The following is a 16,373-nucleotide window of genomic DNA, read 5'->3' as shown; positions in this document are numbered from 1 at the left end:
CTCCTTAGGCAAGCACTTGTTCTAAATGACTTTTACATATGAAAAAAACCCAGCTTCTATTTAAATATCAAACAGATAACGCAGATTACGTTTATAAATTAGAACATGGTATGATCAGTCACTTCCAGATGAACGTGCATAGCTCTTACTAATTGGTTTTGATCACACAAAACTTCTGATGACATTAATCGGAGAAACATGGACCTGTAATTTTCTGTATGAGCACAAAAAGTGCAATATCTATTTACTACTTAAAATTTTTCATTGGTGAAGTATAGATCTTACTATATAATCCACCCATGAGATATTACTGAAATCTCAAGATTTCAATACTTGTCAGTTAGCTACTTGTCAGTTCCGTAACTACACACTCTAAGACTAGAATACTGACCTGCTGTTGCCAGACTGACCTGAAACCAGGAAAAATTCTTCAGATAAATGATAATGATTAGAAAGAGGTCCAGATACTGTATTTTAAACAGGATTAAATGTCCATCCAATTTAAGTCCGGAACTTCTACCCTTGAATTTAAATATTGTGATTCAAAACATTTCTTCGTAATTTATAAACGCATAGGTAAAGAAAGATCTAGAAGACGTATTTATTCACAAATTTCTTTTCAGTTATTCTTTCCATTCTTGTCTAGCATTAATCAAAACAAACCCACAAACAATTCCAAGCTTCCAACAATTTCCATTAAGTCCATGCTACGGTTACCTTTTCTTACCATGTTCTAGAATATGTGTAGCAAATTATGCACTGTTGTGTCCACTAAGTTGGAGGTAAGGTCATTTTCTCATTTGCTCATAATATAAAGGCCAAAGACTGACATACTTCAGAAAACCAGATCTGATATTAATCCTCAACATTACAAGCAATAAAATGGCTCCTATCTATAAACACAATAAACATTACCATGTGGAACTTACTGTGCTGGCAGTGAATCCCATTAAATCCCTCTGGACATTTACAAACATATCCTATGAATGTGTCGCCTCGGTACGCTTCACTGATTTCACATATCCCACCATTATGACATGGATTAGGAAGGCAGGGTCCTGGGAGAGGGGAAAAAAAGGAGGAATGTATATACATACATAATAACAACGATAATAATTTCAGTTGTTCATATGCATTCATTAAAGAAGTAAAATCTCTTCTGTAGACCTTCATATTCCACTAACCCACTAAAATATACCCTTCACTTAGTTCAGATAACTTGCCAGCACAGATTTTTATGAACAAGAAAAAATATGAAGCATGTCACTACTCATTAATCACAACATTATTTTTTAATGTAAGAGAAGACAGGAGACAGAGAAGCTAAATCTTGTTCTCCTATTAAAGATAACAGGCATTCTAACTTTTATACCACTGAGGAAATACATATTAATCAAATGTGCCTATCATGTACAGAGTGACATGTATAATATCCTGAATAACCAGTACATGTCAAGTTAGTAGTAGAGGAGTTTTTTGCTATGGCTTTGGGTGACTTTCTGAATATGTGACTATCTGGGCCAGCAGTTAGCAGCTACTAAACCAACTATTCCCTTTTAATTGAGTGACTTTTTAGCATGTCTACTTCAAGCTGATTTCAAAAAGATCTTCTGACTAAATTATCTTTTTTTTCCCCAACTAACCACATGCTAGGATACCTAAAGTTTCAGCAGTGAGATCTAATTTGTCAGGTTTGCAATAACTATACATACTTTTAAATAATAACTTCTTTTGTACAGAGGTCTAAAGTTTATTCATTTAACAGCATGTGTTAAAAGCATTTACATCTTACTATCTTACCAATGCTACCTGTAACATACTTCCTACCAGAAGAAAACACTTCAGCATTTTGATGATTTTTTTGCCAGTCTTACTGGTAATCATTGATTGGAAAGGCTCACGTGCGAGTTTGTCTGTGAAAAGGTTTGTGAATTCTATATAAAGTATGTTATTTGCTATCTTTGCCATGTACACAGAAAGGTATTAATCTTCGGTTATTGGAATGTGATGTCATAATTATTCACCCAATTAAAATTGCATTTAAAAGTCATAAAAGTCATAAAAGACATAAAAAGTCCAGAAAAGAACTCCTTTCCACAGCACAATTTACTGACAATCTGCTCTGGGAATGATTTAAACTTAAAAGAGCTACAAATTTAATGTTTCTGAGAGTCTGCCTATTAGTTTATAACTACTAACCCAAGGTTTGACAGATGTTCACAGCAACAGCATTCATTCAGAACGTCACGTTAGTGAAAACTGCAGTCTAAGAAAATATTAATTTGCAAAAGAAAAATTAACTGAATGACAAGGACGTCAGAACCCATTCCCCAGTTACAACTGGCCGTGTGGTTATAGCAATTTGAGAAACTATCCATGTACACATTTCTATTACAACTTACATCATTAGCCTATTCCAGGACACAATCCTGCAGAAGTTATGCTTGTTTGCATCATTAAACATGGGATATATCTCACTGAACTCAATAAATAAAAGACATGAATATGTAGTAGCTTATTCTAAATTAGTAGTAAAAAAAGGCAAAAATCATGACGATGAAAACGAAGGGACTGGCTGTTGCCTTTTTTGCTTTTCCCCATCCACATTTTGCATTACACTTTAAATGTAACGGCACACTACTTTCTTAATTCCAGGCAACATATATCACTCCTTTAACAGGTCAAGCAAAACTCCTGGCTTTCAAGTATCACACCTTCTGTTCATGTTTTTTCTCCTCTGTAACATTTTGGGAAGAAAGCGGTTTAATTATTTGCACTTTTGGTCTCCCAATGAATATAAGCTGTGTATTTTTTTTTTCAAGTCTCTGTGATAATTCTGCAGTTTGGGGAGTACCTTCGAGAAGCCTCATATGTTAATTGTTTCTATGCAAGCGGATCTCTAATCTTCCAAGAACAATAAATCTTTTAATAATTACTTTCTCATTTTGCTTGCTGCTTTCTCCATATGGCTTGTTAAGCACATGTTCAGCATACTTTCATTGATTTTCTTTAGATTTTGCATTTTTTCAGATCAGTACAAAGTACAAAGGCTTAAAAGGTCATTTGAGGTGCGCAGTAATAAATATACTGTGCATGCCAGTATTTCTAACTAATCTTAGTCTTCTATGATGACTTCCTACTGAAAAAAACCCCACACCAACAATATGTACACTTTTTTTGCCCGATTATAGTGGTTATTTGGTCATAGACATATAATAGCAGTATTTTCAATCTAAATGTTGAGTAATTTTGCTTTGTGGGTTTTTTTTTTTTGTTAATACAAACTGGTAGTTCAAAAATTATTTTGAGAGCAATGAAACATACTAATTAAATGCACTGAAACTAGTAAACAACAATCATCTAATTTTCAGTAGTTAGCATTCGTTTCCCAAAAAGGACATGGGTTAGGCTCATCTGCATTCTAAAAGAATGAATGATTGAGACTTTAAAAAGCCTGTATCATCATACCTTGTTTCTCCTAATTCTCCAGAGGACCACACTCTGAGTTCACACATCTTCAGGGTATTTAAATTGCAAGAACCTTCAAGCGTATGATTCTATTTTTTTATTTTTTTTTACTGACTCTACAGTATCCCTGATGCAAGTTATGCAGGTTTAAGTGTCTCAAAGGATCTGGGCCCTAATCCTGCCATTATTCCATTTAAGCATCAAAAATGGTATGTAAGATCTAGGCACTTCTGCCCAATGATGATTCTACCTGGACTTGTGCAAAGCATTTGACACAGTCCCACATGACATCCTTGTCTCTAAATTGGACAGACATGGATTTAATGAATGGACTGCTCAGTGTATAAAGAATTGGCTGGATGGCCACACTCAAAAAGTTGCAGACAACGGCTCCATGTCCAAGTGGAGACCAGTGGCGAGTGATGTTCCTCAGGGGTCAGTACTGGGACCGGTGCTGTTTAACATCTTTGTGAGTGACATGGACAGTGGGATTGAGTGCACCTGCAGCAAGTTTGCTGATGCCACCAAGCTGTGTGGTGCGGTCAATACACTGGAGGGAAGGGATGCCATCCAGAGGGACCTTGACAGGCTTGAGAGGTGGGCTCATGCATACCTCATGATGTTCAGCCAGGCCAAGTGCATGGTCATGCACCTGGGTCATGTAATCTCAAGCACAAACACAGGCTGGGCAGAGAAGGGCTTGAGAGCAGCCCTGAGGAGAGGAGAGGCTGAGAGAGTTGGGTTCAGCCTGGAGAAGAAAGGGCTCTGGGGAGACCTTATAGCAGCCTCCCAGAACCTAAAGGGGGTTTACAGGAAAGCTGGGGAGGGACTCTTTATTAAAGAATGTAGCGATGGGATGAGGGGTAACGGTTTAAATGGGAAGAGGGGAATTTTAGACTAGATGAGAGAAAGAAATTCTTTACTGTGAGGGTGGTGAGACACTGGCCCAAGTTGCCCAGAGAAGCTGTGGCTGCCCCATCCCTGGAGGTGTTCAAGGCCAGGCTGGATGGGGGTTTGAGCAGCCTGGTCTAGTGGGAGGTGTCCCTGCCCAGGGCAGGGGGTTGGAACTAGATGATCTTTAAGGTCCCTTCCAACCTATGATCTATGACTCTATGATTCTAATGAGAGGTCCCAACTAACTTCCATAGGGATGTATAGGCTTTTAAATAACATTGTATTGCATACTGGATAATTAATTCCCTGACAATCTGATTAATATTCTCACTCAGATCTGTAGCAGCGAGTTCAAAAACATCCTTCTTTACCAAAAAAATAAAACCCCAAACTTGTCAACAGAGTTTCAATAAACAGTGGACTTCGGGGATTTTTTTTTTGAAAATCAATAGCACTGTAATACTTTTGCAGGTAATCTTTAAGTGGCTTCCAACACAAAGAGAACAACAATATTTGATCAATATTAATGAGCAGTGGAATTCAATGGTGTGCTTTCCAGGCATTTTATCCATGTTCATATAAAATAATGTCAACAAGATTAATTGTGCACTAAAAGTAATAGATCTATTCACTTTGCTGCTCTTTTGAAGCCCTTCTTTGTGCAGTTCCAGTGGTATTAGCTAACATAATAAGTATAGGCCAAAATACATCATTCTGTAATTCAATTGAAATCCCATGCTGTTTTTGAAAAAATATTGCAAGTTAACTGAAAGCATAGCAGGTTTTAAATTTTTTAGATTCTCTTACTGAAATCGCTGAGATTTTATAGATGGACAAATCAAACAAATGCATCCTCAGTAGAGCTGCATAGGAGCTCAAGGCAGTACCATGTTATCTGTTTTCTTCTTTGACAAGTACAGTCAACTAAAACCTCATAAAAATAAAATGTTGTATAATGCAATACTGAAGTAGTAATTACATATTTGAGAGAAAGCTTTAGTTTGTCTATAGCAAGAAAAGTCAGGAAAGCAAGGAAAGCATCGTTTCACCAATAGGACTGTGATTTTTGACAGTGATAATATATAGAAAAAGTGAATTAGCCTATTTAAGAAAACTGTTACTTATTTTTGTCTTGTAGGATATTAATTTTTTTTTTTTTAAGTAATAGAAGGAAATGTCCAAGTATCTTTCTACATTTTTCTCCTGACAGTTCAGAGGAAATGTATTTTTTAAAATACCTAGTCTTATTTTGAACTTCTTTTAGTTGCATCGTCTTCCATTTTTGAGGAAAAAATAAAAGAAACAAACAAAAAGATCCTAGAAACTCTGACAGTTTTAAAGCACGTTTAAATATACGTATGCGAATGTCATTACCTAAATTTCTGATTGTTCTCATTTCCGTTATTTAGTTTTACTAGAGAGTGGCTGTATCTACAAGAGCAAGCTACACAGTGCAATGGGAAGGGATCTGAAGAGCAAGAGGGTTGATGCTGAGAACCTTATGCGCCCGCAGTGTCCTTCCTGAGAAGGGGGTGTCAGAGTTACTGTGGACTAACTCTAGTCTCTGTCAAGGCTTTTCATCTGCTTAGGTTTGCATCTGTACGTTTGAGGTACGACACTACTTACTGTGCCCTCTAACTGTCCAGGATGCATTAGAGTTAAAGAAAAAAAAAGAAAAATATCATGTTTCCAGTGTGTTGCTGATGAAGGACTGCAGCCCTCCCACTCCTCACCCAGCTGAGGACAGCAAGAGCTGTACGTGAGTTCCTCTGGAGTGCAAAATTCATCAGGGACAGACACAGAACCTGCCTGAAAGGGCGGGCTGTGCAGACAGTCAGTGACACAACGAATGCAGACAGGATTTTGTACAATGTACTGAGGTGCGTTACCAAGAAGTCTACAGATGCTTTGCCACATATTTTTCCAGAAAATCTTTACCTAGGACTTAAAAATGTGGCAAAGGCCAACTTTGAAGTACAATGGCTAACAGTGGAGCTGTGTAGCAGTAGCTTAGAAAAATCCAAGAAATCAGAAAGTAGTTGAAATAGTAGCCTTAGCAGAAAGAAAAAACAAACACACCCCCCATCACTCTTTCTCTTGACAATGCCTAATTCAGTGCGAATTATAACGGCGTAAGCCATTTCTTATGCTTCCACCAAACAGTGTAAGCATTTTTGGCCAAATATAAAATTTGCTGCTGCTTTGGAGGGAGAGACATTCAAAAATACCAGGCAGTTACAGGTGATGTAGTTAAACAAGAAATTTACATCAGTCACATCTTCCTCAAAGTCTGATTCCTTATACTGAAACGTGTGCTTGTTGCAGTGCTAGAATAGGAAAATGATCAAAAATCAAACCCCATCATTTCTTACTGAAACAAGATTAAATGAGGGATATGAAAAATGTAAAGAGAAAAAGGAAAATATACTCCAATGGAGTGACACACACCAAATAAGGACATTTAAAAAATTAAAATGAAAGACAGGGCAATACAAATGTTAATACTTTTTATAGTATCTATCTATCCATCCACTCTTCATGTAGAAATAATGCAACTTTAATGAAAAATACTAGACTAGATATTGACCTTGATATACATCAAGATGAAGATACTGTTAGCTACAAAGCTAATTGCTTCAATTATTTTATTACGGAAGTAGGACTAATAGATAAGGTTACTCTGATGATATAGTAAGCTCCAAACTCCATCAAAACAAATATTGGAGTTATCATAAAACTAATAAAATGTATCAAATGATTTTACATTTCATTGTAAGAGAAAAATACTCTGTAGCTGCTTGCCTTCATACTTGTAGCTTTTCTTAAGCCCCTCTTGGCTCTAAATGAATGTCAGCCAAATAGGTTTTTTTCCCCCTCTGATAAGTTGAAATCTTCATCAGAGCTCTCTCACACATTTTTAACATCAGTAGTTTGAAGTAGTGGTGGTGGTGGTGGTAGTAGTAGTAGTGGTAGTTTTGGTAACACATATACTTTAGATGCTTTCTCTACCAAAGTAAAGTCTTCAAAGTAAGTTGTGATAGAGCTCACTTAGCAAGAGCTCTTATATTTTAAAAAGAATATGTGTAAAAGAAGCCAGTGGCGCATATGACTTCTTTCATCTGATGGGAAAAGAAGAATTAATCTCCTTGCTGCTGGAGCTATCAGAATGGCACGAGCTTCCCATGATGAAGAAGCTGAGGATTATCACACTGAATTAGGCTCAGTGTCCAGGTAATCCAACACCCTCTCTCTGCTGCTCATGAGTTCCAGCAACCTGAGAAGAAAACTGAAGAACCCTTCAGTGGGAATAATTAGAAATTTGAATTATATATCTTACAAATATTTGAGATGAGCTTAATCTCTGAATCTTTATATTTGACACTCCGTTCTAACTAGTATGTACGTTTTCTCCATACAGTTAAAAATTATGTTTATACCACCTATATATGCACAAATGAGAGACGACCTCTTTTTCAGAAGTGTATTGAACTTTTTCTTTCTTTCTTCATCGTTTTAAAAACTCAATTAAATAGATTTTTGAAAGGTACGCCCCTTCAAATGTGTTCTTATAGATTTCAAAGTTCAGCAGACACAAACCCAAAATATAACGTAATCCTATTAGAAAGAAACAGTCTTCATCAGAGACACACAAACGAGCATTCAAATCCAGCAGGAATGTCCCTACAGATTCTGACAGAGAATTGCTTTATTGAACAAAAAGGGCAGAAATCTAGCAAAAGCTTTTGAAGGTCCCTGATTTTCCTCACATTTACTAGTTTGCCTATTAACTTAACAGGATTGTGCAAGATTTACCTGACACCAAGGCTGGTTTTGGGTGTCCCCATCTGCATGTTTATGTGGGAGTCATGGTACTTCAGAGGGCATTTTAACAACTTGGCAGAAAAGACCCTGCATCTGCTGAGTTCTGGGGATCATTAAATCATACTAAAATACATATTTATGTCTCAGCCTATCTATAGGTTCTAGCACACGAGGATGACGTATCCATTCCAGCAGTGCAGTGTAAGGAATTAGGTCTCACTAGTACACATACTTTGAGCCTGTGCACCACTTTTGTGGTTAAGGTTAAGGTTTTGCTCAAGTATTTTGTACGTTTCACCTGTATTTAGAAGAAAACTACCTCTTCCCAAGAACACTCTTGAGGTAGCTGGGCCCAAGGAACAGCATGTTTGTTCACTACCTGAAACTACAGCTACATCTCAGCTGCCTGCTTTGCAGTGCATGCTTTTGAGGACATTTGAAGGGAGCGTTCCCAGCAGATGTGCTATTGACCTGCCAGAAGGGGCTGTAATCATGAAAATGGGTTCTTCAAGTCAACATGCTCATTCTGCCGCTTCTGTATGAAGCATCTTCTGTAATGAATGAATATGCTGTAGTCCAGTATTTACTCTTTCTTACTCATAGATACCATTTTTTGCCCTTAAAAGGTCACTCTCGGTTCAAAATTTACATAAACATCTAAACATTTTAGGGCCCAACTCCCATTATATTGGTGCATCATGACATTGCTCAAAGAAAATAAAGGAGTGTCTCAGTTTAACTAAAACCTATGGAAATCAAACTTGATGTATTTTGAACTACCTCATCCTTCAAATCTTCCGAAGTGTAATAAGAAATTCTTGTTTGCCCAGCATACTTGAATATTTGTAAAACAAAGAGGAAAAAAACCACACAAGCACAACAAACCACAATAGCTCTTACAGACCAATGTATTTCATACAATTTCCTCTTGGAATTTGCCCCTCTTGATTCTATTTTGCTGTTAGGATACAAATTAATTCTGTATCAACAAATATTTATTATACCTACAGCTTACTGTTTGGTTGGTTATTTTAGCCTGAAAAGAATTGGCATTGCAGAATATCATTCACAGTTTATGTGGAATATTGATAATATTAACTGATTACTATATGTTATCCCAGTTAATGCGTGAAAGTAGTAAAAATAATTAGCAGTTACACACACCTTCATCTCATTAACATTCTCAAAATATCAGCTTTTTCAAAAAAAAAAAATCTGTTCAGCCTGGCTCATAAGTGAATTAGTACTGTATTAGACTCTATCTAACTATATATTCATTATAAACTAATGGCACTGATCCAGACTTAATTGCACTGTGATTAAATATTTATCTTGTTTTTAATGCAGCAAATGGAGCGTGGTGATTATAATGATCAAGGTGTCTCCATCTGGATGCAGCAAAAGCTAAGGTTCACCCCTTGAGTGCAAAATGCTTTAGGTTATTTCTGCACATTTCCCTCTAATTCTATTCTGTGGATTTCTGTTGCAGAGGAGAAATGTAAACTAATTGTCCAGCCATCTCCCAACCCTTTTTAAACTAAATAATTAAAATATTTTCTGACAAGATGCTATTTAAACTTGATGGCTATACCATGCCTTTCCTTAATAGATAGTCTTAAGTTTCTCACCTTACCCTTTCATCAACTGAGAATGGCAGATTATACCCAAATTTGAGGTGTGGCCAGCGTAGTAAGCAATGTAGTGATACTACACAGGGTGAGACGTGAAAACGCTCCCCTAGTTGGAGAAATTGTTCAGTGCACTACAAGACATTTTCCCCAGGTTCTCATTATTTCTCCTCATACCCCTCAGCTTGCAAGCTTGAGAACTTTCGCCATTTTCAATGCTGTTTTTCAGCTCTTTATACCCTTTGTCACCTACGTGTGTGTTTATGAATAAAGCCCACAGTGTCCTTCCCCCACCAGTTATCTCACAAAGCTTCCGTAGCAAAATAATGTGAAACCTGTTCTGCGTCTCTCCGTGACCTTTCACAGGAGGGTTTTATCTTCCCAAGGAATACCTTCTCTGTTTACAGAAAATGCAGGTTCAGGGCCTTTCCTTTCTCTTACTCTAACCTCACACTCAGGCAGCAGCATCATTATGTTTTTTCCTAGATGATACTCTTTCTGTCACTGACTTCTCCCACTCTTACTGGCCCAAGTGTGGGGGCTTGATTGCTACACTCCATTTTTTGTGATTTACTTTGTATCATTGTTCAGTCCAGATTCATTTTCCAAAAAAAAATTATAAATATTTTCCGAATCTCTTCTTCAGTTGATTCTGGTTCACATTGAACAGAAAGCCCCCTGCAAATGCAGATAATCCTGTATTTTGTGAAAATTTTGGAGGACTCCAAAGACTTGAAGACTTTCCACGTTAAAGTATTCAGAGAATTATTAGATATTGGGATGTTCGGAAGATTCAGTTCAAAAGTGCAGTTCTGACAACACTAATGTCTGCAGGTTCCACATTAAAATAACCTCTCCAAATCCATTCTTTATACAGTTGAAACGAATTCATCTCTGCGTTTACTCCATTGGTCTGTTGCTTAAGTAAAATATACCCAGCAATAAGGAAACTATAAGTAGTTTGCCATGTTAACACTGAACCTCACTACCTCACAGAAATCACAGGGATTTCTGTGCAACGGAGCTATTTTTATCATCGTAATTCTTGTCATCATATATGAAGATGTCGGTTTGCATTGTTTCACTGCGCTTTATACTGCCAGTGACCAGGACCTTTCATCATTTTTCAGCGTTTTCTTCTAATAACTGGAAAATGGAAAAAAACCTGAAAAGATTACGTGAACCTTAATTATAACAGCAAATATATTAAAACCCAGTTAGTCCTCTTGCTGAGTATTCCAGTGGGAACTAAAAAAGGCAACAGCCTAAACTTATGCTATTCATATTTGTATGAGTCAGGTCCTAATTACTAGTGTCGCATTAATGACACGGAAACAGCAGAAGAGAATCTCGGAGGGTGGTTATCCTTAGGACACGAAATATTATTAAAAAGTGATAAAAGAGAATTGCTAAATGTGAAATATATATAGTCCAAAAAGGCATAAAGTTGTCCGCAGCAGAAACCAAGGGAAATAGACAAGACTTACACTTCAGTCATTTATTTCCCTTAGGATGTAGGACAGAGGAAATATATTCTTTCCTCTTTGCATTTTTTTCCAGCTGTCATCAAACCCTTCCAATTTCATGTACCCTGCTCTAAATCCTTTTGAATTCCAGATCCTTATTCTCTTATTCTCCAACTCTTACGCCCTTCTTATCTAGATCATTGTCTCTTTTCTCCTCATACCCCATTCCTGCTTCATATTGGTCTCTTGCCAACTCAGAAAACCATACACTGCATAACCATCCCAATTTAAAATGATAACTGATGTTTGCAGATATGTGTCTTCAATTTTTAAATTACACAGTAGAATCACTGGTTGTCTGCTTCCTTTCCACCAGCTACATCCACAGCCTAAACACCAATGAATTGCTCTTGATCAATGTGCAGTTAGTTGTACATGGATGAAAATACTGACCTATTTCAGTGGGTAATGATAATAATTCCTGCACAGTAATACTGGAGATCAGTCTTTCCTGATAAACAATGCTTTAACTTAAAATTCCTTTTTGTGTTATTGCACACAATGCAGGTGTCATTACTGTTGTTCAGTTACAGTTCTCTGCACAAGTAAATTTTGCCTGAGCCTTGAGCAGAGGCTGAGGCATAAGCCACAGCACTCCTGAGGAGACAAGTATATTCCTTTAGGGAATGGTATGGCAAACTTCCTCTGGAGCCACACACCCTTTTGTGGTGTCCACCCTCAGCTGCAGCATGGGTAGATCATCAGACACATCCAGTTTACCTCTGGTTTGCGAGATCCACAGATGGCCATATTCATTTGAATGACTTCAAAAGATGAGGGCATGAACTAGTCATAATTCACTTCCCCTCACCTCCGTAGAGATGACCTGAGTGTGTGTTAACATTCCTTTTCCAATCTAGTCTAATCAGTATCTGGATATGGATCCTGAAATGGAATCCGTAATATTACTCATCTGTTGTTGGAATGGAGTCAGGCAGAGAGAGGGTCATCTAGTTGAAAAGCGTGGATGCTGCAGTTAGGTTCTGAATGACAGGGTATAAGACCAATATATGCTATGGAAACAAACCCACTACTTTACTAATGTAATATGTTCTTTCAGAGAGGATATCCCTAGCTACATGACTTAAACAGTTCGAAGCAAATTCTTTATTTGGAATTTCATATGGGGTTGCAACACATTGCTTCTATTCTGCTACCCAACATTTAGATAAAACAAGACTTGATGACAAATACATTATATTATACCTTCTGCCCTTGCCACTGCTCAGGGGAGGCTAAAGCAGAACACTGACCACACAGGATCATTGATTTGTATTTTTTTCAGAAATGCTCAGTATTACCGATTTGCAGACATCTAAATTATTAGAATGATTTTCTTTTCTAGGAGGCTGGATTAAAAAAAGAAAATTGAGAAATTCCAGGTTGATATGGAAAGATTAAGAATCCGATATTGAAACATTGTCACCCTGTCCCTTAGAGTATATTAATAAATAAACACTGTTCCACAGTTTTAATAAGACGAAATACTGTGGAAAGCTTGAAGCTAATGAAATTAATGAATAACTGTAAGAAAACTTGTAATATTGCTGTAGAGTGTTAATTCATGCTTTGCAAGTAAATGTTAAAATGCGGCACCGCAGGCAAATTGAATATATAAATCTATATCCAGGCCTTTTTGTTCTTGGGCTATCGCTTCTTCATTGTAGCTAGCTGTTTCAAAAAAAGCTTAATGAATTCCAACTCTTTTCTCAACTTATTTGACACAATTTAAATAACTTCTGAAGTACATGAAGGTACAATTTATTTTAACATTTTTTAGTAATAGACAACTAGATATTCATGGGAGCATATTACATTTTCATAACTGTTATTTTTGTCAGAACAGCTGTCATACAACCACAAATCCCATGGCAGCCAGTGGAAGTTGTGTCTTGAATAAGCAATGAAGATACACTTCTGGACTGGACTTTGAAGAACTTACGGTCTTTTACTTATCTCCAGTGATACTGATAATTTTAATTTGGCAGTTTATTTCTTTACAGTACTGTGGATCTTATGTAAATATTTTTGCCACACTTTTGAGGTCACATAGTATTTACTCATAAGGAGTACTACTGAAGTCAACAGCTTTGTATAAGTGCATAAAAAGAAAAAAAAATTGTTGTTTCCAAAATAATATTTTGAAACACTACAATGGTATAGATAAGATTACACAATATAGCAGAAGAGAGCTGAATACTACATGTCATGCTTTCTTTAAGTCTAATAATGGACATTCATGCTCTGAGGTAAAACACTGATTATCTAAAAGACTTACATTGAGAAAAATGAAATGCATTTTAATTGCAGAAGTAAGGGCTTCAAAAGAATATACAACAAAAAAGAATCTATTCCATTTCTAAGATAAAAGAAAAAAAGGAGGTTTTGGCTCTGGCAAATGGTCATTAGCATATGGAAAGTCAATCTATAAGAGTGACAGTGAGAATCAGTAGATGTGAATGAAGTGACTTATATTTGTTATTGAAAGAAATGGTCTAAGAAGTTGCTGCATCCATGCAGAAATACCCAGATCCCTGTCTGAGTGAACTCAGTTAAACCTTTGCTTGCTATTTCCATGCCCCTAAAGCAATGTATGTTCTCTTTACGATTTCTCCTGTAATGCTGCTTCAATGATACATTTCAAAGGGGGCTGTTAATTCTCAGGCAATGTTAAGGGCAGGTAATCATATAAATGCCAAATCTTCCTTCAACATTTTTTTCCTGCTCAAGCTAGGGGATTCTTAAAGATCTCAACACCTCAGCGATACAGCTACTCAGACAGTCCAGCTAGATGATCCCTTATTGCAAAATAGCACTGACTGAAGCCAGGGTCAAGACGGTTTGGGATAGTAGGGCTTTTCTACTTGGTAGGGGCTTTGGGGGGATTAACAGTAGTCAGAAGAACAGTAAACACAGTGCAACACAGGAAGGAACTCATTTGGATGGGAACTGGGTATCAGATCAGTAGCTGATGAGACACAGGTTTATAATAAGAAAGACCAGATGGAAGAAAACAACCCATCTCAGCTCTATATTAAACTCTGCTCTTTGTTCTGCAGGGCAGTTAATTCCATTTGCAAATAATTCCATTATCTGCCAGTTTTAACACTTCCTGGGCTTTGATGCACTACAAATCCACAGCAATGTAATGGTTTTATGCATATCCAGGATCACATTTGATAAACTGCTGCTGTTTCAGACACATAGAAAAACTCACATGTCTGAAGGCCTGTCTGTTTCACCTATCACCAAGAAAATGCGCTACCTGTATCCACAAACCTTCCCTTGTTATAGTCTTCCTGCAACATATGTACCAACATCAGAAAATGATCCTAAACATCACATCTTTCCCTGATTATAAATTCGGTTGCAAAGGAGCCTGAATTTAACAGAAGTACCATGTTCTCTCTGTTCAGCCATGCTCTCTGCTACTTTGCCACGTGCCAGAGAGCTTTCCTTAAGTACATCTTAAGTTCTTTGCATCTGGTATCTATAAGTTCTTTAACACCCTTACATAATAGGATACAATACCTGAAAAGGTGGGATGAGGATTCTGGTTGCAAGAATTAATACTTTTTTTCACTGTGCAAGATTACCAAGAGTCAGCACAGATTACTAAGAATCAGACTTTCCTTCATCTGCTTGGTTTTTACAAAAAAAGTTATGTATTTATTTAGGAAGAAGAGATATTAAGTGATAGGAAAATTTACTAGAATGACAAACATACAAGATACATGATGGAACTTATTGTTAAATGTTTTTGTTGGCTGTTTCTGCATGTCAGCCGACTTGTAAAACTGTAGAGATTATGTTACAGAGTCATTCCCAGGAGAGTTATTAGAGAGGGATATTTCCCATTCATCCTATTGTTAAACATAGTGACATGGGGAGTGGTAATAATAACATAGAGGGGCAATTTGTTCTTGATTTTAATCTTAAAATATTATATTTTGCTTTTCTTCATTCTCTTGCTTATTGCACCCAACAATCTAGGACTAGACAGTACACAGTATGAGCTTGCAATACTTACACCTTTCCATTCCTTTGAAACCTGATCAATTTTTCTATTATTTCTTTATCTATCGATTTTATGATATTCTCAAATTATGGCTTTTCTGGCATCCTTCTTCCAACGTGACACTACAATCATATCAATGGTACAAGATACTTTCAAAATTCATACTCATTAACTTTGCTCAGAATCTACAAATGTTAAGTTGAGGTAGTCAGCACTAAGAGTGTATAATTTCCACCCCAAAGATCATTAGATTTCAAGGAACCTCAACACAGCCACTCTTATTTATTTCATATAACTATAATTATTTGCAGCTTGATCTTCAGGAACTTGTGTCAATACAGTTATACATAGATGTAGCTTTTGTAGGTTCAAAATCATTGAGACACAGAAGATTCAGTGTGTTAAATGCATATCCTGGAAGGAGATACCATAAATTATTATGAAGAAAAACAAATGACAAACATAACAAATCAACAGCTTTACAAAGGATGAGGTCCTAAAAAACTCAGAAAAAAAATCATAAAGTGCATACTCATATGTGTGTGCACACCATAGTACTAGGCTACATAAATTCAAGATCCACTTGTGGGTCCTTCCTGTAGAAACCAGAAAGAGGGATTTACTTAAATTCAGAGTTTCTTCCTAATTGACATTAACCATGTATACTCCTTCTGCAGTAAATAGAGAAAATGTGTGAATAATGGCTCTTCTTGTTTTAAATATCTAACTTACTGGGATGACTTGTCCTCTACAGGGTTGTGTTTCTTGTCATTGACTGCAAAGACTGACCTAGATTGGACTCTTCACTCTTGAAGAGGAAATCAGGATGAGATGACATGCTGTTGCTGCACTGCTGACCAAAAAGACTACTGCCCAAACAGTCTTGGCACAATTTAGTGTCAAATGTACACCTGCCAACAGTGAGGATTTCAAATTCATATGTGTGCAAGAACTGGCACTCATAAAGTACATGACACCACAAAAACCTTACACTTATGAATATTATTTGGGTTACAA

The 16,373-nt window shown here is 36.7% G+C and overlaps 1 protein-coding gene across 2 annotated transcripts in view; it reads right to left on the bottom strand.

The window, feature by feature from the left end:
- The window catches only part of EDIL3 (EGF like repeats and discoidin domains 3), a 272,169-nt gene that overhangs the window by 131,944 nt on the left and 123,852 nt on the right, over positions 1–16,373 (bottom strand). For both annotated transcript variants that reach the window (XM_054186858.1, XM_054186859.1), the window contains one exon: positions 930–1,058. In XM_054186858.1, coding sequence (XP_054042833.1) covers positions 930–1,058 — 129 coding nt within the window. The remainder of the gene's footprint in view (positions 1–929; positions 1,059–16,373) is intronic.

This window comes from Rissa tridactyla, chromosome Z, assembly GCF_028500815.1.
Source record: "Rissa tridactyla isolate bRisTri1 chromosome Z, bRisTri1.patW.cur.20221130, whole genome shotgun sequence".
Taxonomy (NCBI): domain Eukaryota; kingdom Metazoa; phylum Chordata; class Aves; order Charadriiformes; family Laridae; genus Rissa; species Rissa tridactyla.
Note: the sequence above shows the minus strand (reverse complement) of the source record. Positions and strands in the feature narration are given on the sequence as shown.